This window comes from Plectropomus leopardus, chromosome 20 (assembly GCF_026936395.1).
Source record: "Plectropomus leopardus strain MGB_pleo_1.0 chromosome 20, ASM2693639v1, whole genome shotgun sequence".
Taxonomy (NCBI): domain Eukaryota; kingdom Metazoa; phylum Chordata; class Actinopteri; order Perciformes; family Serranidae; genus Plectropomus; species Plectropomus leopardus.
In genome coordinates this window covers 10,285,158-10,313,098 of record NC_142195.1, presented here as the reverse complement: position 1 = coordinate 10,313,098, position 27,941 = coordinate 10,285,158, and the positions used below count along the sequence as shown (strand labels likewise).

The window sequence follows — 27,941 nt, the reverse complement described above, 5'->3', positions numbered from 1 at the left end:
CATCTTACTGGAACGCCACACTCTTCCACCTCCCTTTTGTCTCCATTGCACATTGGCCATGATCCACCCAGTGCTCAGAGAGGCATTTTTTTTTCACCCTCTAAGGTTCTTATCCATGGCTCTTTAGCAAGATGTTGGATCCACTCAGACAGCTGGAGGTGTTTCTTTTTCCACAGTGAGTCAGTGCCAGAAAAGCATGATGCTCCATTGTTTGGAGCTGATTCAAGGCATCATCACCTGAATGCAACTTCCCTCAAGAAAATACTGAAGGTTTCTTTGATTTTCAGGTTCACATGTGAAGCTGGGAGTCAGAAGGATACGGTCAGTCCCAGGGAACAGCACCGTCCCTCTTATCACCTCTCCAAAGATGCAGCCGATTGACCACATGTCCACTGTTGTCACACACGCAGGTACATGCACAAGCACACACATACACACGTGCATTACCATCATCTATCAATAATCACTTAACAAAGTTCTCAGCCTGTATTCCTCTATTATTTGCTGCATGTGTATTTTCCTTTCCTGTATAACATAAAAATATTTTCAATGACTCATCTTGAACTTATGGGACATCACGAAAACGTATTTAAATAGTTTTTCATTTAATTATTTTTTTTTAAATTGATCAACCAGGTGTCAGGAGGTCAGTTAGCCAATGGGAAGAGGTCAGGTTTCCAATACATAAAATGCTCTGCTTCCTCTATGGTCTCTATACATGATGTTAGGCTTCTTTAATATTACTATTAATCTTTAATGCAGGGTAGCAGGGTAAGCTAACTAGCATGTTGGAAAGATGAGCAATATCTTGATAGGAGGTGTTGTGTTTTGACTTTAGCTGACCAACACTCAAAATTTTGTTTACATTAATTAATTAATTCATTAATCTCAACCTTGACTTCCACTTAACACTGTGGATGAGGGAAGTTAGTGTGGGGGGCAACAGTGCACAGCTTCCACATCATGCTGCATTCACTGGGCCACACCTACTTTTAAGTGATCCAATCAAAAGTGTAGGATTTGATTTAAATTCCTCTCATAACTAAACCAATATTCTATTGCACACGTTCCATTTCACTTTGAAATAAACCACATTACTGGAATTAAAGATGCTCCAACTTCCATTTCAATGTGATTTGGCACTTTATAAATTGATAACAAATGACAAGATGCTACTAAAATTAAGCAAAACTGCACTACTTCTGTAACAGGACAACATGCATTACATTTCATTTCACAGCAGCACTAGTAATTACCTGTCTATATTTATAGCACACGTAAGCAACAAACAAAGAACTACTCAAGCTCCTTTGCTTTTACTCCATAGCCACTTGTTAAACACATTGTTGTGCTAAACGGCCATCGAACGCCCAGTCACCCTGAGGCTCACTGCGCTGTGACCCATGTACGCACATTGCTCTTCTATATCATCATTTGACAGACACTCAGGAAGGTGCAGATAACTTTAGCCAGGTCAATACTGCAGGTCGAAAAGCCCATGAAGTAAATTAAGATTAGACAGGGTACCAGTCCAGAACTGATCTATAAGCAGAAGATTAACAAAAGTGTGCATGACTACAGTCCATTGATCTACAGTAAGAAAGGATGGAGTGTTAAAGTGGTAAGAATTTCCGGTCGTTGTGAGAGCAGAGACAGAAGGAGAAAGAATATGCAGAGCTCATTGCAGGGGTTTTCTGGTTCTCCAGAGCATTAATCTTTCAGGGACTGCATGTTCAGGGCTGTAGAGACCACAGCCTTGGACAGAAGCACCTGCAGACACACTGCTTATCTGCCTTTAAAAAACTTAAAATACCATCATACTTTTTAAGGATGATGCTGGTAATATTTTATTTATGTTATTGTCAACATATGGCATAGCAAGTCCCTCAAAGGAATACTCCACTCCACCAATGATCATTTGTATGTCAGTTGCTCATCCCATGTTACATTGAATTTGTGAAGAAAACTGTGTATTAATTCAAAAATTCAAACATGGAGTAAGTTGTTAATGAAATGAAGTCACATTGGTCAGCATTTAACAACAGCAAAACTATATCAAAACACCCATTTACAAACTCGCACATGATTTGTGCAGTATAATCCAAAACTCATGTTGTCATTGTCCAGTCGTATGCTCAAAACTTCCCAAACAAACAGCACATAATGACAGGGAACTGAACAGAAAGTGAAATAGATATCAAGGCTAAAAAAGTAATTTTACCTCACTGAACACAAGATCTGCTGCTCTCCTGCTGTCTCCAGCAGTTAATTAATTTGTGTTGCTGTGTGACTTTGGTGTCAAACTAACTGATCGAGGTGGCAGTACAACAGCAATTACCATCTTCAGCGAGGTAAAATTTCTGTTTTCGTTTTTGGACGCTTTAAAGTGATAGCACAGATAACTTTCACATGTGTTCACTATCCTGTCATAAAGGGCTGTCTGTTTGAGAAGTACTGATCATAGGACTGGATAAATGAGACTTATAAAAGTGCAGGAGTTGTGTGAAAGTTTGTAAGATGTTTTGATATAAGTTTGCTATTAACATGTTAAACATGGACCCCTATGTTTTCAATTCATCGAGAATTTTCTCCATTTTGGATTCCTTATTTACAATTTTGGCATGCAAGACAAACCAAGTTTTCTCCATAAAATCAACATAACACCGGGTAAGAAACCAATATGAAAATGATCATGGGGGGTGGGGGGGGTATTCCTTTAACATAAATACATTATTTCTGTCTTATCATCTTAGTTTTGATGCCTCCCCATAATGGAAATTGTCTCTTTTTTTAGCTAACATGCCAACAGTCTACACCTTCAACACCAAGTGGGTTCAACTAAGCTACTTTTAACAGAAGCTCAAAATAAATACATAAATCCCTAATTATTAATTCACTGAATGCTTAATAGCTGTCTGACTCACACATGTGAGTAACCTCAGATTGCATTATACACCTCACATGTGCACACATGTGCACAAACCCAGCATGGGGACTGTTTATCCAAATCCATCCCACTGAAAGAAGTCATCTTGGGGGTGCAATTACAGCCCCCTCACTGCAGGAGAACACACCAGGTAGCACTCAAAGAAACCCTCTAAATAGCACACGCTTAAATATTCAGAGTCAAAGAGGGAGAACTTCCTCTTGGCAAAATATGAAACTAAAGAAATCTTAACCCTTTGAAATCTGGATAGACTTCAGTGTCTTGTGCTGCATTGAGACACGTTTCACAAGTGTTTAAACCTTGGAAACCTGAGCAAATTGGTTTGATTTCTTTGAAAAACGTGGCTAAAAAGGAAATGAGCAACTTGGAAAGAGATCTCCTGATAACTACAAAAAAATAAGAAACACTGACAAGAAAATGAACTAAAAATTTGCATTAAAAAAAATTAAAATGTTAGAAAATAATTATTTAATTATAATTATATATTCAAAGTTAATTACATTTTTATTTTTAGCACTTATTTCAATTTCAATTTCCTTGTTTTGTTTTATGTTTTTTTTTTCTATTTTTCTTTTTTGTGTGCTAATTTTCAGGTTATTTTCTTGTCATTTGTAATAATTCCTTGCTAATTTTCTGTAATTTCTTGTGAGCTCATTGCCTTCCTCGTATGTTTTTTTTAAAAAACAGATTAAGCCAATTTGCTCAGGTTTCAAGGGGTTATCATTAAACATACTGACTTAAAGACAATAATTTATGATGCATATTTTAGGATATTACTGCAGGGTAAAAGCGTTAAAAGAGGATCAGCTGGAATTTCACATGTGTTATAAAGACAGCCAGGTGTGAGTGTAGTTTAGTTCACCTCGGTAACATACAGAGAACATCAGGCCAGAATAATCTTCAGAATAAACTGAGAAATATAAATGTCGGAGCGAAAGCAAAAAAAAACTGACTAAATTACCATGTGAGAAGTATGTTGTGGTTATTACCATATGAATAAAACATTTACATTTTTAAATGGACAGCATGCCTGCAGCTCCGACGTCATTACTCTCCAAGCACTAGACTGAGAGTGTTTTAAAAGCAGCTGAAGCCATCTTGAGTCAGACACTTGAAACCCAACATGGATGGTCGTATTTAGAGCAAAGAATGATTGATTTTTTAATCCATTCGTCATTATATACAGCAGACATAAACCCATGAATAAAAATAGCATTACCATCAGATAACAAGGATACAGTCCCGCCCAGGGAAGAGGATTTTGTGGCGCACCATTTCTCCCATAATGCACCCCACCGACCATATATCCACTGCACGCACAGAGGTGACAGAAAGACGATGAGGGAGCAAAAGAAAAGAGAGGAAGGTTAGTGTTAGACACATCGAGCTCTTTGGGAGAAGCAAAAGTGATTAGCTGTCATTCAGAGAGGGAGAAATAATTAGTGAGGAGCATGTTACATGGAGATAAACTTGAATGAAAAAGATATAGACAGAGAGCAGAGGAAGAGCCTAACCAGCGGCATGAAATTCAAAGCCTGCAGGCTTCTATCCATGGAAGGAATATAGCTAATGAATCATGGCTCAGGCTGGCAGCCAATCACATGTCTGATGTCTGGGGGCTTTTAATTAATGACTCATACCACCAACACTGTAATTCACTTGAGCTTGCAAAGTGCGACTCCCCCAGATTTGTTTGTAAGGTTTCACAGATAACTGGGATCACTGATGGATAACACCTGTGTAATTTTATCTTTTTTTTTTTTTTACTGATCATTAATGCCTATTAAAAGATAAGCAATTATATTTTCTGCTACAGTCAGAAGCTCATTCTGTCTGCTCCACTGCAGATTATACTGCAGGCAAATCACTGGGTGCCACAAATACACTGCATTCAGCTAACAGACACACTGCTGCTGTATGCAATCCAACCCAATCGCCAGAAACAAAAAATGTTGGCAATGAACATTTATGAAAACTACTGATCACTGACCACTGTGGTGGATACGTTAGAATTTTAGGTCTAACTAGCGCTGTGATTAACGTGCGGCTAATTAAGGCACAAAAAACCCACTTAAAAAAAATTATGTTTTTGGAACAAAAGTGTCTCGTTAAAAAAAAGAGTTGTTTTTCAGGTCACCACCACGGGAGGAAAAGCAGCAGTATCTTGATTGTGACACTAGCACTAACTAACTAACTAACACAACTGCATTTCAGGCAAAGATCAGCAATGTCTCAATAAAAAACAAGTAATTTTCAGGCCACTATCCTGGAAAGAAAGGCAATGGTTCTCTGTTAAAAAAAAAAAAAGAAAAGAAAAAAAGTCAGCTGCTTTACGTGGCACTATTGCAGAGGCAAGAGAGCTTTTTGGGCCACGATCACAGGACGAAAAGCAGCGATGTTTCACAAAAAAAAAAAAAAAAAACAGAGATTTCTTGGTAAAAAAAACAAAAAAACAATGGCTTTTATGGTTATGATCACAGAAAGAGAAGCAGCGATGTCTTAGTTAAAAACAAAACAAAACAGCCTTTCAGGCCACAATCAGAGGTGAAACTATCCCTGCTGGAAACACAGTGACGGGTCGCTACAGAACACCCATGTTCAGTACCTAAAAAGCAGCCTTAAAAACATCAGTGAGTCACTAAAACAGCCCTTTTTGTTGGCCTTGAACTATATTCTACAGCTTGGCAGGCATTTTGCCTTGGTGCCATCCACCATCCCCTCAACCCCCGAAGACAAGGTCACCTCATATATTACATCACTTTACACACAGTGATATAATACGTGTGAAATGTACAAAAGTAACGTAGTCATGGTGTGCAGAAATGTGCAATGCCGGCATTTTCTTCTGGCGACCGGGCTGGTTCTTCACCTCTTTAAATGACTTTGTCACACATTTGCCTCAAAAGATGCATTACTTGACTAAAGGTGGACGTTGGCTTGCAGTCGGTATTAACTTTAGTTTCCCCTCTTTACTGCCACAGCAAGAAAGTAAAGGCTCAGCCAACAGCTCCAATAAACTCATTTAGTGATGCACGATGTATGCAAATACTGCTAAACATGCACTAGTTGATCTCTGTGAACTGTTTTCATTCACTGTGGAAAAGTGGGGGCCGGACATTTTGTGTGCATTCATAAGTAGAGCAAAAAAATAGAATGACTCTAGTGTTATCCTTAAAACGTGTCTAAATTTATACCACTCAGTCATGATGACTTCTCACCGTTTTCTTTGTATCCCATGCCGAGGATAACCTCAGGGGCTCTGTAGTATCTGGTCACCACATACGGGGTCATCATGAAACTGGTGCCTGCGGTTCTGGCCAGACCAAAGTCCAGGATCTTCAGGGTGCAGTCTGACTTCACCACTATATTGCTTGGTTTGAGGTCCTGGAGGTTGGAAGAGACTGGCGTGAGAAACTGTGTATATTTCAGAAATGTACAAATCAAGGTAATTAAAATGATAAAACTCATAAAAACACACAACCAAAACCACCTTTGGTAGTTAAACAAGAACATTGAGATGCCTTGCTTTCCTACCCTGTGAATAATGCCGGCTGAGTGCAGATGTTTGATACCACACAACATCTGGTAGAGCAGGTAGGACATTCTCTCGTGGTCAAGCTCCATCTGAATCACCTGGCACAAGTTGGCATCCATCAGCTCCATCACTAGGTACCTGAGAAAAGGTTTTAGGGACATATACGTGCCTCGCATGACTTATCGGTTGATTGACTGTGGTTATTTGATGAGTTAGCTGTTTGCACAAACACAATTTAAAATAATCGCTCTCAGTGAAAGTCAAATTGAATGTTCCTCCGCCATTTCAGTGGCGCCCGCAAAGGAGGCTGGGAAAATACCTTGAGGCTGATATTGTCGTTAAGAGGCTCTGGTGGACACATTTTTTAAGCTAGTGTGAAAGCAGTGGTATTTTTGGAAACTAGACAACCAAAATCTTCAGTTGCTGGCAACTATGTCAGCATAGCGGAAAGAAGTTACATAATGCTCCGAAGTTCGGCTAAATTTGGGTAACACTGGCACGGTCATTCTCAAACGGGTCCCTTGAACGCTCATCTCAAGATGTCTGATTGAGCTAGCAATTTTTGGTTCTCAAAAAAAATGTTACTAAACCAATGCAATGTTTTAGTAACGTTTTTAGCAGCAAGTTTTCTTTTAGTTTCCAGAACGTTCTTTTAAAGTTAGGGTAACATTTTCCATAAACATCATCTAAATGATTTTTAAAAGTACCATTAACATGTCACTTTGCATTTTTATATAAAAATGTTGTGTAATCTGAGGCCTCAATAACATCCTAAATTTCTGAATGTAGCTTTGAAAATGTTTTTCCTTTGTTCACTTGTAACATTGTGGGAACGTTTTATAAAAAGAACATTCTACAATCTGTCACCTCTCAGCATCACCAAAACTTCCTCAGAATGTTGTTAGATCAGTTACAATGTTACGTCTCAGTCAGCATTCAACGTTACAGGAACATTATTTGAAATGATAAACATCCTTAAAACATTCTTTGAACATTAAATTTAAATCTTTTCTCTAAAACATTATTGCAACTTGTAGGTAGCTTTAGCCAATGTTGTTTGAACGTTCTGTGCTGAAACTTGAGAAGGCTTATGTCCAGTAAATGTTTTGTTCCTTACAATGAATGTACTCCTTCAAACTAAAGCTGTATATTTGTCTTTTTAAGGAAAAGAACCAGCCTATGTGAAGAACAATAAATCCCCTCATATGTACATATACATAACATATTAAAACAGAATTGTTGTGTAACTTAAATAAACTTAATATAATTAAATATTAACTGGAATTAATTAGTCTATATGCACATCAGATAATTAGTAATATCAAAGAAAAGAAAAGGAAAAATAAGAAACCAAAGATTATCAGTATGCGTTTTCTAACTCTCAGTATTGACATTGCTTTCAACTAGCCAGTACAGCAATTCTGAATTCCTAAAATTCAGTCACAGTTTTTGGTTTGGTGTGCCACCCCAAGATCTCCACCCCTAAGAAAAAATTCTAGGGGCGCTACTGCACAATTTTTAGCTGGAAAAAAACGCAAAACAGTCCCACAAAGACACACAAATGCCTCTGCAGTGCTGTTTACCAGGAGATTGTTCTAAACGTGACCACGCTCTCATTTATCATTCAGGATGAGAACAGAATACCTCCAGCAGCCTCGGGTTACACCTGCAGTACTTTCACTCACTACACCCCAGCGGTTATGTTCTCCTAACTGCAGATGCTGAGGAGTAATATGCACATAATGCCTGAAAAAAAATTGTTCTCCTTCTTTCCTCTATCATTTGAGACGTGAGATTAAATGAAAATAAGCGGCCTTCCATTGCCTGTTACAAAGGGTTTATTATTATACTCACACATCCTGGAATTCCTCTAATGATTTCTGTGGTGTGAAGACATTTAATAAACTGATAATCTGGAAGAGAGAAGAGCAAAGAGAGGATCAAGAAGTTAGATTAACACTGAAAATTTGAGTCAAGGCAAAGGGATGACCCTGATGAAGGACACTGCTGAGCAAACCGAAGAAGTGAGGTGGAACAAAAGAGTGGGGATAAACGAGGAGGAGGGAAGGAGAAAGAGACGGAGACGGAGAAAAGAGCTCAAACTGCAGCACTGGAGATTACAGTCATGCCTTGAAGTGCTCTCTGTTTCACTCTTCTGCCAGTTCGGTACATTTCTGGAGGCATCGAATTTAGCACGGTCACAACGTTGCAGCCTCTCGTCTCCGTTTTGTAGCAAAGGGATTTATCGAGAGCCAAAAATAGACACTGACTGGGGTCTAGTTTAAAGCTGTGCTTCAGTCTGACAATAGATACATTTTCATTCTTCCTTCACTCCTTCCTCCCCCTGTTACCGCTCAGATGAATCACTCACATTTTTGTGATTGACACATTTCATGAGCACCAACTCCCGGTACGCCCTCTTGGCATGGGTCTGGTTCTGGAAGGGTCTGCTCAGCTTCTTGATGGCTACATTTCTGTCCAGGACAGCATCATAGCCCGCACTGCAGAGAGAGAGGAAAAAAAATCCCCGTTAGTATTCATGGCTGGATGTTTCAATTTGTATGACAATGTGACAATCGAACCTGAATGTCATTGGTCACAAAAACAAAGTCATTACTTTATCAGATCACCGAAAAACAAACACTCATGAAAACAGACGACAGATAACTTCGTTTTATACTACAAATTTTATTTTCAAAAAAATTCTACAGTGTTATGATCTTGTCACTGTAAACATTTGTCCTCATTTTGCCTTATCATATGTTTTTTTTGTCTCGGTGGTATTTTTGTGTCTTATTATGGCAGTTTTACATCATGTTGTAGTCATTTTGTGTCTCTTTGTGGTAGTTTTTCCATCTTTTTGTGATCTTTTTATGTGTCTTTGTGGTTATTTTGAGTCTCTTCCTGGTCAGTTCATTTCAGTGACATTTCGCAGGTGGAGGCCAGAGGGGCCCCTGACCCTTTGGGTCCCTGTGCCTGATAGGCCCATGCATTAATCTCTCCATGATGAGCAGTAACATCTAAATCAAACCTGATGTTAATACAATGGATTCAGCTAATTTAATTGGAGCTATACACATTTTATAAGTGCTTTCAGGTTTTAATGTTCAAATATATAAAACAGCAAGTAATTAATTTAGAGTATTAAACTAATGTGACTACAAGGTGAGCAGCAGGGGTAACCATCTGGAAACAGCGTGTGAATATTCCCAAGTTGATGTAATGGGAGGTTTCCCTGTTCTTACTGTTCTGCCTAGTTTGCATGAATGCAGCACAAGACTCATGAAAGTCATTGTGACCGGCCAAGAAATAGTCTGACCCATTTTATGTTCTGGACAGAGCTAACGGCTCCCAGCTAAGCTAAGAGTCTCCAGTTTGGACAGAAAACCACTATGTCATTTTTACACTTTTATGCTTTTGTACAAATTCACCACCTTTAGAGGAGCTGATATGCAGATACAGACAGGTGACAAATTAACTGCCTGACACATCTGTCCAAAATCTCCCACGGGCGTTCAGCTGAGCAGAGATCTGGTGACAAATCATTTTCATACCTGCCACAGAGCATGACTGGATGTTGAATGCTTAACCATGCAGTGGCCCTGTGTGGAAGCATCTGCAGTCATTCTGTGACTCCACTCATTTATTTAGGCTTTCCTTTAACCCTTTGAAACCTGAGCAAACTGTCTTAAGTCTTGCAAAAACACTGGAGAAGGCAATGAGCAATTTAACAAAAAATAGTCCAAAAGTGAGAAATTAGCTAAAAGTTACAAGAAAAGTACCTGAAAATAAGCAAAAATAGAAAAGTAAAAAAACCAAAACAAGATAATTACATTAAAAAAAATGTTGAAAATTGAAGGGAAAAAAGTATACATTTTTTTGTGTGTATTTTTTTTGTCACTTTCTTTTAAATATGGACATTTTGGACATTTTTTCCTATTTTTTTTTTCTTTTAGTTTGCCCCTTTTTTCTAAACTAATTTCCAAGTCATTTTTTGTAATCCTTTACCAATTTTTTGCAGTTTGTGGGGCATTCCTTGCCAAGTTACTCATGGAAAAGCATCAAGGAAAATGATGTTGATCCAGGTTTCAAAGGGTTAATGACGGAGCCAGGGTAGCTGTTTTGCCCCCATTACCAATCTTTGTGTCAAGATAAGCAAACAACAGCTCGCCTCTGTCATGATCTGCTCTGATCACCTCTTCAGGTCATGTTTTTCCTTTGTTTAATTCTATTATTCATTCATGTTTAGTGTTTCCTGTTTTATTTTGTTTCACATCACTTCACTTCCTGCCATTGTGTTTTCCCCCCACTTTTGATTGTCTGCCCCGCCCTGATTCGTTTCACCTGTCCCTCACTAGTCCTGCAGTGAACTCACCAGCTCTCAGTCCTGTTAGTGCGTCCCTAAAGCTGCCCACTTCTTTTGTTCTTTGTCCTTCCATCTTCATTTTTGGTTTGGAGTCCTGTTACCTGCTTTCTGCCTGCTGTCACCTGCCTGACTCTGGGACTGTAAAGGCTGTGACACACCAAGCCAAGGGTCGGCCGTCTGCCCAGATTGGGCCAACGGCAAGCGTCCACAGCCCCTGCCGCTGTGGCGTGTCTCATACTGTTGACCCTCATCTTCCCTCATGTGCTGTTTTTTTCACCAATTCAGCATGTTGAATCGGCAGCGGTGGAGCCCACTGGCAAATGAAATCACTCTGATTCAGCTCAGAGCACAAGGACACAAGCGTGAAAAATGTCAAAAAAGCCAAGAGGGAGTGAGGTCGAAACAAACTTGTTACATGAGGTAAGATCATTTTTTTTCTACCGCTGACCTCTTTCACAGAAACATTTCCTGGTGGTTTGTGTTATTCTTCACTGCCAAATATGTTTTATTTGTTTGATTGTGTTGTTAATGCGCTAACTGGTTAAGTAGCATCATGAAGGTCTCCTGGTTTCCCTTTTTGACTGACTGTTACAAACAAAATGCTGGTACGGAGGGGTATTTCCTCTCACACAGGCGCAGAATGCATGTGCTGGTTGGCTGTCAGTTTGGTGTGTTCATGTGCAACTTTTGGGCTGAGACACAATGACATTGCGTGACACAGCAGGGGGCTTCTATAGCTGCTATTTCACCAATGCCATTTGTTGTGTCTGGGTCTTAAGCGTTTGGAAATAAATCTTTTGTTGACTGCAGTAGGGTCTAAGCCTGCTACCTGCACTCCAAGACCTTGACAGCTTCATATTTACCCATAATGTTAATTATTCTTTTACATCCACATACAACCATTCAAATACTGCAACACGGACTTCTCCCATTTCTTATTATAATATCAATTAATATGGTTGAACTTGATTACAATATGACACAAATGATAGGTGTTGCTGTATTATACACAACAACAAACAGCATAATGTATTGAAATAAAGGGAGAAATGTGAGGTAGAAGTAGGTGGCTTCTTTTTCCACATAGTGGCTTTACCCATTTTGGAGGTCATTACAGCAGAGTGAGTACTTTGCTGACTCAGCACAACTCCAACCCCTGAGAACCTTTATGATTTCGCCACTTTGTGTACAGCAGTATCTTGATGAGAAAAAGCAATAAAGATGCCACACATATCACACACAGCTATATCTTAGACTGTGCCTTTTACGATACATTTTCACTAAAAGATGCTACAAACTGCACGCAGGCTTACTGCAACCAAGACAGCACTGTGTGTGGGTTTGTGGACGGCTGGGCGGGATACAACTGTGGTTGTCTCTGGAGACTGCAGGCCAGGGATGGTGTGTGCGTGACCATGGAAACAGTGCAGCCTTCATAAAAGCATTGATCCAATCGGGATCTGAGCCTGTCATCACTTTTCTGGCTGAGTGAAAGATGATGTCATGACCAGCTAAACTACTTAAAGCCTTCATCCCTGCTAAGATGCTTCTGAAAGCTCATCCTGACCGAGCGCACAAGTCAAAAGGGCAAAGATATGCACGGACTGGGACGTTTGTGGGCGACAACATTGGCAGAGTGAGTCTGAGCTGCGTCAGTGTTTCCTCATTATCATGTTCTCAGGCTTTACGGGGGCAAGAGTCTGCTGATTGCATAATAAATGCATACTTACTGTACCCACTGGTGATAATCTTTTGGATAACTCCATGCTCGTATGGATATTGTAATTTGCATACAAGCTGTTGTGAGTGTATATAACTGTTAGGAGAAAGGAATTCAACTATCTGTGCAAAATCAGGCAGATGTTTACACTGACAAGATTATGTCGGGGATTATGCTGATAATAACCCTCTGAAACCTGGCAACATCACTTTTCTTGCGCTGCTTTCAGACACTATTCAAAAGTATTTAAACCTTTGAACCCTGAGCATATTAGTGTGATTTCTCTCAAAAACATGGATGATAAGACAGTGAGCAACTTGGTAAGAAATGTTCCACAAATTGCAAGAAATTAGTAAATTTTAGAAAAAATATTCTTGAAAAGCTAGTGAAAAAAAGCTAGGGAAAACTATATAATTATCAAAATTACATATTTAAAATGTTAAAAAATTACTATAATTTTTAAAATATTTTTTTGTGCTTTTATTTATTTATTTATTTGTACTAATTTTATGACAATTTTCTTTTACTCTATACGAATTTCTTGCCAATTTTTGGGTCATTTTATCTTCCTTTGTTCATTGCCTTCTCTCCATATATATTTGAAAGAAATCAAGCCAATCTGCTCAGGTTTCAAATTGTTAAAGAAATAGTTCAGACGTTTTAAGTTATATGGGGAATTATTATGATTATTTTGTTGCTGGTTAAAATCTAAATGAGACTATTTCCATGCTGCGTCCTATTTGATCTCAGAATCAGCAGAATATTATGTCAGTCTTCGGGGTTTTATGTGGTTCGGTCGTGGTAATGCCGTCACCATATGACACCAGCTGACAGCTGTGGGCAGATCCAAGCGGCGCACAGCAGAGCAGGTTAAATTAGATTTGCACTGTCTCCCTGCCATCCATCTCTACAATATCCTTCAAATGGGCACAATCCCAGCATTAGCAGTTACAGCCTGCCCAAGCTCCTTTGCAAATGCACAAAATTGCTTTGGAGCGGAAGGAGAGAAGGGCTGAGGGCATGGGAAGCAAAGGAAGGACAATGAGCGAGGGCGAGTGGAGGGCAAGGGGGTTTAGAGTGTTGAGAGCCAGTGATTCTTCAGACGCTACACGTGAAACATATAAAACATGTCATGTGGGCTCATCCCGGGGAGCGTCTCTGAGGTATAGTGACACTGCATTAACATAAATAGAACTTATAGATCTGTTTGGTCATTTGACAAAGACTGTAAGATGCATTCCTTTAAGTGGAGCCTTGGCAGTGGTGAAGCCACTGACAGGGCAGGCATGAGATGAATTACAATGAATACGAGCTCTCTCTGCAATCCGGATTAAGGATTCCTGTAAGTGCCCATCCTGTTAGGCCCTTATGGCCCAGACGTCCATATTCTAACAAACACTGTATGTCTGTATGTGTCAACTCAGAGCAGTGGGAAGGATCGGGGCCTGTGTCCAATCCAAATACCATTCAGCCTATACTGTATACACTCCACATTTAGTCTCTCTACTTAATAAAGTGCTTATGTTTATTTGTTGATTTGCATGTATATATAACTTTTAAAAAAAATATTTATCAATACAGTGAAACACCACTGGTATTTTAAAAATTCTAAAAACAGCAATAATCTCTAAGATTCACATTCATTTTCCTTGGTGGCTTTTTAAAATTATTTACCCTTCAACTATAATGTAAATATTATTTTTTAATTAGTTCATAGGGAAAAACAGGTACACTGCTAAGCTGCTAAGCCGGGTTTACAGCTTTAAGCATTAATTTAAATAATATATTTTTTATTTATTCAAAAAAAAACCTCTGAAACCCAAATCCCACTCGTGGGTTTGAAAGGCATGTTTTCTTTAAAAATTGCCAAAATTACATCATTTATCTAGTGCATAAACTTTAAAAACAGAAATATTCTCCGGATTTTCAAATTTCCAACTCTCCTATAACACATCCTGCGTGACGAAGACTTGAAAATCACTTTATTCTGCATGCCCCATTTTAAAATTTTGCCAAAAAAAAAAATATTACACTGACCAGATCCTGTAAAAAAAACATGAAATTCCATGCTCCTGCATGCATGGCAAGCCTAATCAGTAAGCTACTTTTGAACCATATTGATTACAAGTATATTCACAGGAATAATTGAAGATGTTGTGAAAGTTTAAAATAAGATTTTTTCTGCTTCTCAACTGATCATGACTCCTGTTCACCAGCAAAACAATACTTAGTCAGAGTTATTTGCCCTTTAAAATGAAACTCAATTGCCAACTTGCCATTACAGGATTAAAACCCAAAATATGTAAAAATAAAAATAACCCTTTAAAGAAACTTGCAAAGAAACTGCAAGTTTTTCACTGTTTCATTTTGCTCATCACATCTCTGAGTCACATGGCGGCATGCTGTGCTTTCTGATGTTATGATTGGTCAGGCATAATGGAAACACATCAGGGTTTTCAACAGAACTGAAAACATGACTTTCTGATTGCCATTTTAATCATGGAAACTTCATACAATTTTCCAAAATGATGTTAACTCGCACAGCAGAGAAAACAATAAGCAGAGATTCTCCTCCTTTAATGTAACAATCTCCCACTGCAATAAGCTATGAGACAATTAGAAAAACAACTAACAGCTAAATAAGATAAACACACATTAAATACTACTTTAAAAAAGTACATCAAATAGTGTGATATGATTTAAAATAGGACATAAAAGAAACACACTGTTGAACACTTACCAGACAATTCCCTGAGCTCCAGAGCCGATGGGCTTTAAATTCTGGTAACGTTTTAAAACTGTGAAGGTGGAGTCTCCCACTTCCACACTGTAGAACTGGTTGTCCACTTTGCTTTTGCTCATGTTGTAATGTTTGGCAATATATGACACATCCACTTGTTTTCCAAAACCCTGCATGAGGCAAACAAAACACAAAGACTCTGTTAGTGATGATGAAGGAGATTTATGTGTTTACTTACCTGGCAAGCAATTCTGCATCTGCAGAGGAATCATCATTTTACACAAAAACAGGTACCACTAATATTCATAATGTACATATTATGCAAGTTATTATTACTAAAGGGACAGTTCATGTCAGAAAATACATATTTTTCCTCTTACCTGTAGTGCTATTTATCAGTCTAGATTGTTTTGGTTTGAGTTGCAAAGTGCTGAAGATATCTGATATCTCTGTTCTCTCCAATATGGTGTGGTGCAAAATTGATATCAATATATCATCAATATGAAGCTACCTTGGGGCGCCTGTGACTCGGCTGGTGGAGCAGGGGCCCCATGTCCATTGGCTGTGCCCTCACCTCAGCGGCCACAGGTTTGATTTCAACCTGCAGCCCTTTGCTGCATGTCGTCCCCTCTCTCTGCTCCCTTTCATGCTTAGGCTGTCCTATACATAATTAAAAGCTGCCATTTAGGCAAAAACAACTCATCAAGCCTTATAAAAAACTAACAAGTCTGCCTACCAGGGCCTCTGAAGCACCTTATATATGGCTTGTATAATCTGTAAAAAAAAAAAAAAAAACTCACTGTGTGTCTGTATCACCACACAGAAAGCATGCATGATGAATAGATGCACACTTCCTTCTGTGCAGTGATATGGTTGGTGGATGTTCTTTGGTCAAAAGAAAATAGTTCCTACTTGAGACTTCATTTAAAAAAAAGTCTGTGGATTATCTTGAGTAACCAAGTCATGATTTCTGAAGAGAGACAAGACGTGTTGGGTTTTTCAATTTTCAAGCCGAGGGCCATTTAGTTCCATTATATTAGAGAGAAGGCAGACATATGGCTGATATCTTCAACACTCTGCAACTCACAACGAAACATTTGATAAATAGCACTACAGGTAAGGGCAAAATATACACTTTTGACTCTGGGGTGAAGTGTCCCTTTAAATAATCAACCAGCAATTAATCAGTCTCTATTCTCTTCCCAAACATGTGTGTCAGGTAAAACTGGAAAGGTAGAGTAAACAGGACAGGACATAGTCTACAGTACAGTTGAGTTTACACTTACTTTGTTTTCCATGCAGAAATATAAACTCTGTAACATCCTTGTAATGACATTAGTGCCACTAATGTCATTACTGTATTCACTAGACTAAAAACATTATTCTTTTATGAATGCGCACACAATAATAATTAGGCTATAATTACTTAGGCAGAGCAGTCCAACAAACGGTGCCACAACAAAAATATCAGTTAATTACAGTCTGGGTAATTACAACACAGCTCACAAACCAAACAAAGCTGCGCCACTGAGTATTACTGAGGGCCACTGGTTTGAAACATTGCCCACAGACGCTGTGAAAAATGTATATATGTGATGTAATAATACATTTGGTGGGCAGATCACCCAAACCTATGATCTGAATATTTCAATATACTGGACTGCAGCCTTTACTGTACAGCCAGCTAAGCAGCTGACATCGAGCACATGCTCCACCAGCCGAGCCACATGCATTTGTAATGCAGACATCCCATGCAAAGGGTCTGAATAATTTGATCTACGGTGGAGGAGCCTGTAGCAAACCATGCAGTCCTCACACACTTGTGATATAGACTGCACAGTTTATGAAAAAACATCCCCACAGGAGTTTTGCATTTAAAATGTCATAACTCAAGAGGAGACGGACGATTAAGCTTCAGTTCGGAAGCCGTCTTATTGTTTTGTCTCTTGTTGAGATCTCAAGTCAGATAAACACTTGAGGTGCTTTTTGGAAAATCAGGTCTACCCAAATTATTTTTAGCTTTGCATGAAATTAATTATCAACACAAGGCTACAAACTCATCAGCTTTTGAAAAAAAAAAAAAATCCTGCAGGATATTAACACCAGAGCTCCTAATCACAACTGGAAATTTGCACTTTGTATTAAAATTGTTTTTCTTTTAATATTTGTCCTTAAATAAATGTTGCTATTAGTTGTAAACTCAAACTGTTTATGCATTAACTCACATTTTACACACAGATAAACAACAATACCACAACATGCAGAGCAGTGAAGGGGAAATGGAAGTGAATGAGTACTGTACCTTTTTTACCTGTAAGGAACACACACCTGACAAAAGGCTATCTTCACATCCAGGATTGGTTGGCTGCAGTTATATAAGAAATGTCGGCTCATAAATACCTAGAAGACACAAACAGAGGAGAGCGTCAAAGACTGAGTGTGTATGGTGAGGACATCAGTGACAGTAAATTATAGCGTAAGTGTAGATTTTAGAGGGGGATGTAGGAGACTTGTCCCCCTCAAGATTTAGAATGTGCATTTGCTCCCTCCAATAAAAACATAAAGGCAGCAGAGGACATTGTTTGGGTAGAATTAAAGATATTTACACCATAAATTTATGCATAAAAGGAACAAATTGTTGCTTAAAAATCCACCAGATGCAGAAGATTAAGTTCCACAATGTTGAAACAAAACCTGCACGCTTGACTTACAACTTTTGAGCTGAAAATTCTTACATATAGAAGTGAGAAATCCTAAACATTATAGAAACTGTATAAACTCTGAGGTCAAGATGGATACAGACAACAAAGAGTAGCGGTACATTCATCTGGATTTATCCTGAAGCACTTGCAACACATTCCTTATAACATAAATTGGAGCAGTTTAATTTATCATGGTTTTCTGAGTAATGAGTTCTCGTGTGCTCTTGATAGAATAGTTGTTTGGGTTCTTGTACTTCCATCCTTCCTGGTGTGGGATTGAATGCACTGCTGTGGTCTCTCCGCTGCTCTGTCCCCATCATTCTCAATAAAAGTGAGAAAAACATAAACTACCTGCCACTACCCACTCCCCTAAACACCAGAATAGACCAGTACAATCGATTCTTCATCAGAGTACAATATAGCACGGCAACAATGACCAATGTATTTGTGTTTCAAGATTCTGGATTCTTGGGTTAAAAAAGCAGCCCTAGCTGAATATAGCCGCAGCCATCGAGGAGTGAAAGACAATGTCGTCCTGGCAAGCTGAAGCCTAATATTTCCCCTCCTAGTACTTTCATTTATCTGTAATAAAGCTGATATCATAACATCATGTCAACATGTTACTACTTTACTTTTTAGTTGGGCCTGATTCGATTAGCATGCTTTTCAATTTCTTACCATGAGTTAGAGAAGATCGATACCATTCTCATGTCCCTTAAAGTGTAACTTATCCCCCAGATCACTTTTTTCAGTTGAAAAGCAATATATATTGTTATTTAATAGTGCTGTTGATTGATTCAGGCCTTAATATTGACATTTGAGTGCAAATTATTAAAATTCCACATATTCTGTGGCAATATATGTTTAGTGTCTGCCCTCTAAAGGTTGAAGCTACCACTTGCAGCTGGCTAGCTTAGCTTCTGTTATTAAGCAGTAAAACCTATGATAAGGAGTTGTGTCTCATTTGTCCATTGTAGTAAAATAATTCTGTATTGGGTTGGAGTCACTGGGTCACACGACATGGAAGCTATTTTAAAAAATGCTGAATTTTTACTAAAAATATTTGTGAAAAATACAAGAAAAATCAATAGAGAAGAGGTATGTCTCCTTTGTCCAGTGTAGTAAAACAATTTGGTATTGGTTTGGGTCACATGACATTGAAGCTACTGGGGGAAAAAACGCAATTATTGCGTCAAGTAAATATTATTACGTCAGTAGACCCTAAGTCAGCCTCTAAGTTAAACACAATAATCCAGGAGGTGATATAACCATCCTCCGTCACAGTGTAAAAATGAGTACAGAAGACGTTGCTGGGTCCGGTGTGAAAATCTGTCAAATATCCAACTTGAAACTAAGCTCACAGTTCTCATAATTACGAGATCTGGATCTCGTAATTATGAGATCAGAATCTTGTAATTATGAGATTGGCCCCCTAAACCCTCCGTTTCTTATGTTTTAGCTAAAAGTTGAAAGAAAACTTACGCCCTTGGATTCTAGTGTCACATTCCTGCACTTTGTATCTCCAACATCCACGTTCGAGGAGACAGGGTTTGCATTATGTTAAGTTAAACTTACCGACTGCTGGCTTTAGCCTCAAATTTAGCGAACAGACATGAGAGCAGTATTTATCTTGTCATTTAATATTCAGCATTTAAAAGCAATAAGCTCATTTCCCAAAAATGTTGAACTACTTAAAAAAAAACTGTAAGCTTTAGTATGTATCCATTTGAAAGTGTACATAGTGTCCTCAGTGCCTGTTGATTATTCAAAGTAGACAAATCTATGACATGTAAGTTGGGCAGCTCCATGCATTTGTAAATTATGTCAATTTTGAGTACCAAAAATACACAGTAAATATTTCTGTTTGATTTGATTGAATGCACACTCACATTTTATTACTTTAACACTAAACTAATTAACTTCCTCAGCCTTCAGTGGACCTATGAGCCATAAGTTTCCAAGGGTTATACTTAATACTTCTTTCATACATGAAGCAAGATTTTAAAGGGCTTGTACCATCAGGCATCACATTTGCATAAAGTAGCACAGTAAGTTTTACCAAAGCTGGAAGGCTTTTACTGTGAAGGAGCAGCTAATGGGTCATTTTGGTTTTAAACGTAGATTTGCACATTTTCTGGAGCTTTTTTGTTGGCAGGTTCATTCAAAAGATTACATGAGGGGAATAAAGAGGAAAGGAAGCTCTGAATGACAGTGGCTTCCCCATAAAGCAGAAGCTAGATATGCTGCCTATCTATTGCCCACAATGACTCTAACTTCAAGGGTTTTCCAGGTAATGAAGCCCCCAGTGTGCTAATGACCATGTCATCTGAATAAACTGGTATGTGACATTATTGTTGGCATCAAAAGTAATAGAAAAGCAGTTTTTTGCTGGCCTAGCGAGAGAGGTTGTGTGGTCATAAAACAGTGATAAATGTCCGCAAATGGTTTGGCATCTTTCACAAAATCTGGAATAGGAGTTGAAAGGATGTGGATTTTTCCAATTTGCACTCCGGAGGTAAATGTAGGACTTTCTGGACACAAATGTATCACTTAGCTTCACCAGTCCTCTAATAATGTCACAGTCAAGACTTTGGTGTCTCTGCTAAATCCAAGGGGAGCAGAGCAGCGTTGAAAGAGAGATGTGGGACACAAGGGCCTGAGATTTCTGGTTTGGCCTATTTAGCCCGACCTTTTCCTTTAAACATCTGCAGTGTCAGAGTACAAAGTGATGGCTGGCATTTCTACTGTTTGCATTTTACTATTGAGTGTGCTGGGATATGAGCCATATGCAGTGCAATTTAAAGATTTACTACAGTGCCCTGAATAATCATACACAGACTTAAACAGGAGTAAAAAGGGAAGTAAAAAGTGAGAAAATATGCACAGAGAAGGGTACAGTTATGAGGAGAGATGTGATTTTTGTGCACAATCCACACATCAGTTACAATCCCTCAAACCACTATCATAATTTCACATCCCAGCTGTACGACAAACGTCATAGCCACCACATTTACCAGCACAATATTTGCTATTAATCTAGCAGACCAACACTGATATAAGCCCCGCCACCTAGCTAGCTACATCTGTGCCGCTTTAATCTTTTGCCATCTGTGTACATAACATATTAAACCTCTCACATGGCCCAAATGTTTGTCTTCCAGCTGTATACACTGTAATAATTCAAACACCAGCACTATAACTGCTGTTTGATAAATGGCCTTTTTTTGTGATAAAATGCAATTTGATATAAGGACATAAGGATTTTTGTTTCTCTTTGCAGTGTCTTTTTGTTTCTCTGTGGTCATTTTGAGTCTCTTCCTGTTCAATAATCCAATCAAAACTCACAGTATAATTATATATAATACTATAACAATTAAAAGAAATTGCATTATTTGACACACCTTTAGTGAGAAAGAGAGAAAAAAAATGATGAAGATAAACACAGGTTATCATTTTTTGTATTAAAAATCAATTGATGACAATGTTATGCATACATATGAATATTTTTTATATGTTTCCTATTTCAAGTGGGTCTTTCATATTCCCTTATACCTGGTAGATTATTTCCGATGTGTTGTCAACCATGCATATGGTCCATGCATATGGACCAGAAAATATAGAGGCAAACCATAAAATTATGCATGCATCTTAACTGGGTAAAGACTATAAAAATTTACGCTGTAGCTGTCTTTTTTGAAAAATGTACACAGCTTAACAATAATGAGTTAGGAGGACTGTCATGTCATGAAAAAGATAATGAAAAATTGTGTAATTATTCGGAAGATTAAATCATGAAGATGGGATGAAAATGGCAAATTAAATCATGCTATAGTTATTCATTCCTTTTGTGAAGCTGACAGCAGGTACTGTGCTTGTTTGTTCAGCCCTCTGACCGGATTCTGCTGATAGTTGTCGTGCTTGAAATGCTGCTCTGGTTGAAGCTAAAACTACTTTCAGCACCATTTCTTAAAATGCCCAGATATCATTCTGACTACAATATGTCTCATCAGTGCAAGCCAATGCCAGATGATTAAGAGGTTTCAAATCACTTTTCTACTCCAGGTTATTCTAAGAGGGTGGTATAGGAGAGTTAGGGGTTTAATATTAAAATATACCAAGTAATATTATAATGAGTCATAATTCAGATCATTTTATGAAAAACTTAAAAACTACCTAAATATACAAGATATGGGCATGGTTTGTTTATTTAATCATGTAACCTATTCCTGCCATTAAGATTGTGATGGACTCCCAACAACTGTGATCCAGTGCGTTCGGTGGTGAGGATCAGTTAGTACCAGGGGTGTGACATATCGGCTCTTAAGATGGCATCAACATAAATTTGCTGATTAAGTAGACACGGTTCAAAAAATTAAAGCTGTGTTAAAACCATGGTGCAATACAGCTCCATGTAGGGTTCAAAATCCCCAAAGATTTGTATTCCCTAACTTCACGTAGTGCGACTACATTGTTTGTTGACAACTCTTGCTTTGTATTGTTTTAATCCCAATGCAAATACCGTAACAGCTGTACATTGCACAGAGCAGATTGATTTCTCCTGCTTAGAGGCACTGTATGTGAAATATAGATACAATGTAATTATGAGGATGAATGTATTTTTAATTACTAACACACAGCCAGATGTCTTCGATCCATGTTGTTCAGAACTGTATTAATTTTGTCTGTAGGCTACAGCTCAACAAAGCAGGAAATAACAGTAATGAACACAATTAAAACAGATAAAAGTTGTGAAGTGAAAAGGTGACATGGTGGCTTGATCTCCAGTGGAAAAAGAAGAGAATCAAGCAAAATATTGGCATTGAATCATTTTTGCTTGATATGAGCATGAACCACAATTTCCGAAGTTTTCCCATGTATAGAGCTGTTGAGACTTGCTCATGAGTGTTGCTCAGTGTTGCATCAGAGTTTAGAAAGCGATGGTGCTTCTGCAGGATGTACAGAGGTCTGGACTCTTTGCAGTATAGATTGTACAGAAAATTTCCAATTTGTAGCTGCATTTCATTATGCTGGAATTGACTGTTCATGTCTGATAGTATAGTTTAAATTTACCAGTCTTTAATCACAGACTCAAACCTGTTTAAGAACTTAGCGCCAAAGCAACACAATAATAGTCTTTGTCTCCTTCACAAAAACATTTCGACACACCAATGTATTGCACAATCACAAAAGGCTGGATTTGTTACACTGATGAGACAACGGTTATTAAGAACAAACTAAAGAAACTCAAGAATGAAACAGAAAAAGACAAGAGAGGAGGTTCTAATTATCTTGAATGGGCTAATGGTTATTACTGATACAGCAGCAGACTATTAATCTCCAGTGCTGCATGGCCATGCTGATGCTGAATTGTGCTAGTGTGTGTGCATGTGTGTGCACGTGTGTGTGTGTGTGTGTGTGCTCTGCAGTTGTGGCTGGTCCTTGGTATTTGGATCCTGGGCATTCTTTTTACATCCACACTCATGGGCACAACAACGCCTCAGGCAAACCAATGATCACTGTGCGTACTGAGCCAGCAGTAGCTCTTAATCCCAGCACGATCTGTTGTAGGATACTTTTAGTTTTCTGATTCACCTGCTAGTTTACTGCACACAACTGGTAACCAAGGTGCATATCAGCCTCTGATTGGACGACTGGAGGATCGAGATCAATTGATATTTAAAAAAAAAAGAGAGATATGATGGTGTGATCGAATGTAAGGAGGCCATATGGCAAAGAAAATATAAAAAATCATGTACTGATGATCATGCATTTAGAGACTGGACATTTTTTACTTTTCAAAAGGTGCAACTAACAGCATTAACAATGGCTGCATTCCCTTTAGGTGTGTCAGTGACAGTGGCCTGCTATAGCCCCTTTTCACGGCAGACACTTAGACTGACAGCAGGTTAAGCACAAGTGTAATTAATTACATTTAAATGCTCCAGTACGACACGCCACTGAGGCCCTGTATACACATGTACATATATTTTTGAGAGTGTATATCTTCCTCAATGTCTTGAGTTTTAGGTCAGAAACAACAATGGTGGACAACCAGTTTGTTAACGTTCTGCTGGCTCTGCTTGGTTTAATGACTTGTTTACAACTGTATTGCTGCACCACTTCATGGACGAGTTGCGTCTGCTGTGCCCAGTGTTATTTGGTCCACCTCAGCATCTATGGTTTAAAGTCCACCTGAAATGACTGTTTTGTATCAGTCCAGAAGATGATGCAACAATTTTAGAGAGAGGATTGTTGTCCAATGAAAGAAGGTAAACTTTCACATGCACAGAGCATCATCTTTGAGTGAGCTCCTCATACCGAAGGGGATGAGATCACGAGTAGTAGGCGTTTCAAAAAAGGTAACATCAGCATGCAGACTTTACTATCTTTGCAACAAAGGAAGACTGCTGAAGACAGCTAGCACCTGTGAGCTTTTGTGTCTTGTATTTGTGTCTAACGAAATAAAGTTTGTAAAAAACACACATTATCTCGAGGCACTGTGAACTTCAGCACAGAGCTTTTATTTTGAAGTGCCATTTCCTGCTGCAGAGTGAGTGAATAACAGACAGCTCCTTAACAAAGACAGCAATCTAGCTTGGTGACATGGCCAAGTGCAAGTATAACACTGAATATACTGAAATGTGTGGACCTTGAACTAATGACTAAGCAGAAATCCAGGTGCTAAGGCTGGATCAGTTAGGAACCACTGGGTTAAAGCCTTTGCACTGAAAATATGTTTTTTTGGCCATGAATCAGAACACCCACTGTCTGATGGGATAAGGCGTTTAAAGCAGGACAATTTACCCCCTTCTCCATCCCTTGAATGATCACACATTTCCTCCCAAACATTACATCCTAAATGTGTGGCATTTTTCTCTACCTTCTCTGTATTCATAAAGGTATTTGGTATATTTTCACATCATGAAGCCCTATGCAAAATTATTCAAGTTCTATTAACCACAACAGAGGCAACAGACCCGACAATAAAACACAAACCACCCATATAAAAATTTTACTATGCCAAGTATGGTAGCCAACAAAATCGTGGTTCTGCGAGTGTCATCAGCAGACAAAAATAAGACTAATATGAATTGTTGCAGACTGCAATGTTTAATATCCAGTCTACTGTTATAATAATTTGACATGAAACGCCTACGGCAAAAGTGAGAGGTTTTTCAGCTCTTGCACAGCAGGTGGGCACACTCATCTGATATAGAGCTTTACTTAGTGTCAAGGTTAAAAACCTACACACTATCACTGAAGCACGGGATATGAGATGTTTCCCGTGTCATGAGAGTCCATTTCATTACTTGTTGAAGCAGTGCAGCCAGGGGACATGCCAATATACTGGAGATGTATTATGACTGAAAGATATGTTTGACTAGAATTAATTTTACAGGAACAGTGGTGGTAAAATATGTCAAAGACATAAAAAAAAGAATATGTATGGTGGCAGTGCTACAACAGGTGTTTGAAATATATAATAATGTGCATCCACTATCCGCCACTCTGCTTGCAGTATGCATTTACAGAGTGTTCCTGACTCAGTGCAGCCCACGGTATCAAATAAACAGGGAGACATGTCATGGTTGTGTGTCTCATTCACTGCAATCCTTACAGCTACATAGAATTCAAACAGAGGTATATGCAGTGCTTTATGTCTGCATTAAAGGAGCAGTGTGTAGGATTCAGTGGCATCTAGTGTTGCAGACTGCAACCATCCCGATTACAAATCCTTCAGTGGTCATTGTTCAGGAGGTTTTTACAGGGAGCTGAATTATACACAGTTTTCTTCCTCTCCAAAACAAACAGACCAGTTCTGCACTCAATCGACACACCCTCCAAACGGGAGAAAACATATCCCGAAGCCCTTTGCACACCGTTTCACAAAATTCTGAGAAAACATGTCACTCAATCCGGAAACCGTAGCAAAATGTTGCATACCGTTTTGAGATTGAACACACCACAGATGCTTAAAAACACTTAATTAAGCAGCTGCACATTTCAAATCAGTGTTTCTCCGACACAGTTTGGCATGTTGCGCACGACCCCCTTGCCCAGACCTGCCCAGACCTGCCAATGCGTGCTCACCTGATTTTTAATCCAGGCATTTAGGTAGTTTTAACCGGGAGCTTAGTTATTTGCAGAGGTCTCCTCCTCTAGAAAACATAGAGACCTGGTGATTTAAACCAGCAAAAATACTGAGTAAAGCAAGTTTCTCGTTGCATATCAGTGTTTCTATGACGCTCTTTGGCGGAAATAAGCTTTAAGTCCAGCACCTGCTAATGTCTGCTCATCTTTTATCTCTGATAACTTAAGATACAGATATTCTTCCTCTCCAAAAACAAGGACTTGAACCATAAAAGATACTGAATAAAACAGCTTGACGTTTTTTAAAAAAAGTGTTTTTTCGAAGCTCTTGCCGCAGAGGGGCTGGTAACTGGGGGCTGATGCAAAAACGCATCGGTTTAGTTATTCTGGGCTATTGTAGAAACATGGCAGTGTAAGATGACAGACTTAAAACATTCCTTTTTAGCTGAATTTATGGCTTTTAAGTAATTTCTTGCCTGTAGCTGTACTTGCATTTATGCTGTTATTTTTTATGACCTTTAAATAAGCTTTTATTTTGGTTGCTTTTATCAGTTTTTTATGCTAATGCTTTTATCTTGTAGCACTTTGAGACTTCTTCCAAACGCAAAGTGCAGTACAAATTCTTCTCCTTCTTCTTATTATTATTATTGCTCCAACGACGAGGACCCGCTCCCTATGTAGATATAAAGGGCTCATTCAAAGTTACTGAAAACACAACTATTCTTATTTTCAGCTGAACACACACTAAAGAAAACATATTTGTTATATTACGTTCCATTTCTGCCATTATATCCCCCTAAACCCTACTCACAGGACCTTTAAACAGCTTTATTGAATGCTATGATAAACCTAACATGCCCGTCTAAACGTCCACTACACCCAAATGTTATTGTTTCCTGTCGTATCTGTCTTCCTCTTCTCTCATCACTCTTCCTCCCTCTGTCATGTGTTCAGGTTTATACCCATTTTGTGAATGTCACAATGCGTGCCCACACCAACCTCCATCTCTGTCTTCATTCTCCCCTCCATCCGATTAGAGCCTGCGTTCTCCCTTTACCCTGCCTGTCTTTTGTCCCTCCCTCGCTCCCACCATTCCTGCTCCCAGGCTCCCAGCCCTCGCTGCAACCGGCTCCCCTCCCCCTCCCGTGGAGCTCCATTGTGAGTGCTTGGTTCAGCAGCCTCTCCTGCAGTATGCAGCCTTGCCTTTTACTGTGCAGCCCGAGCCAAACGCAGTACAGCCTCCCGTTTGGACTCAGGGGAGGGGAAGGGAAGCACTTCAAACTGCAGAGGAAAACAAGACAGCGACGACTCCCGAGCTTATCTACAGCAGGCTGCGAGAATCCCAATGTTCACTGACATCTTATTGATTTGTTTCTTTACAGCTGAAATACGCTCATCCTCTCTGTCTGTGCTCTCGTCTGTCGCCTCACTCACAAACCACTGATTCACTTCAAGTAAACAACAGACATGTTAGCCGAAAAACTGCTTACGCTGCAATTTTTTCTTATAAGCCGCATGGTAGCTACATGTACAGCTTTGGCAGGTGCACAAGCACATTGATCTGATTTACAGCTTTTCCTACAGAACCTGAGTCGGCAGAGAAAGAAGTGGAGCTCTGAACCACTGTGCTTTCAGTAAAACAGCCACTCGAATATTCATCTGTAACACATAACATAGTAGAAATATTTCATTTGACATGATCACAGTGCTGTCCTGGTGCTATTCTCTTTATATCATTTCCATACCTTGTTCTTGATTTATTGATGTTTTACAAATGCCCAAGTCACTCATATGTGCAACCTAATAACAAAAACAATTGTCCTTAATATCTGCTGCTGTG

General features: G+C 38.9%; 1 protein-coding gene and 1 long non-coding RNA gene across 10 annotated transcripts in view; one reads left to right on the top strand and one right to left on the bottom strand.

Moving 5' to 3' along the window:
- mapk10 (mitogen-activated protein kinase 10) overlaps positions 1 to 27,941 on the bottom strand; it is a 50,369-nt gene that overhangs the window by 17,618 nt on the left and 4,810 nt on the right. For 5 of the 9 annotated variants that reach the window (XM_042509123.2, XM_042509124.2, XM_042509126.2 and 2 more), the window contains exons 2-8: positions 17,637 to 17,708; positions 15,309 to 15,478; positions 8,854 to 8,983; positions 8,337 to 8,395; positions 6,482 to 6,620; positions 6,166 to 6,331; positions 4,186 to 4,257 (exon numbers count right to left, since the gene is read on the bottom strand). In XM_042509123.2, the coding sequence (XP_042365057.1) occupies positions 4,186 to 4,257; positions 6,166 to 6,331; positions 6,482 to 6,620; positions 8,337 to 8,395; positions 8,854 to 8,983; positions 15,309 to 15,478; positions 17,637 to 17,708 (808 nt within the window). Of the gene's footprint in view, positions 1 to 320; positions 393 to 4,185; positions 4,258 to 6,165; positions 6,332 to 6,481; positions 6,621 to 8,336; positions 8,396 to 8,853; positions 8,984 to 15,308; positions 15,479 to 17,610; positions 17,709 to 27,941 lie in introns of all 9 variants that reach the window. The other 4 variants (XM_088071289.1, XM_088071290.1, XM_042509125.2 and 1 more) reach the window with 3 other exon arrangements.
- Positions 290 to 27,871, top strand: LOC148186174 (uncharacterized). Its single transcript, XR_015775222.1, has 3 exons — positions 290 to 410; positions 11,134 to 11,268; positions 27,207 to 27,871. It is a non-coding gene; the product is annotated as an uncharacterized LOC148186174 (long non-coding RNA).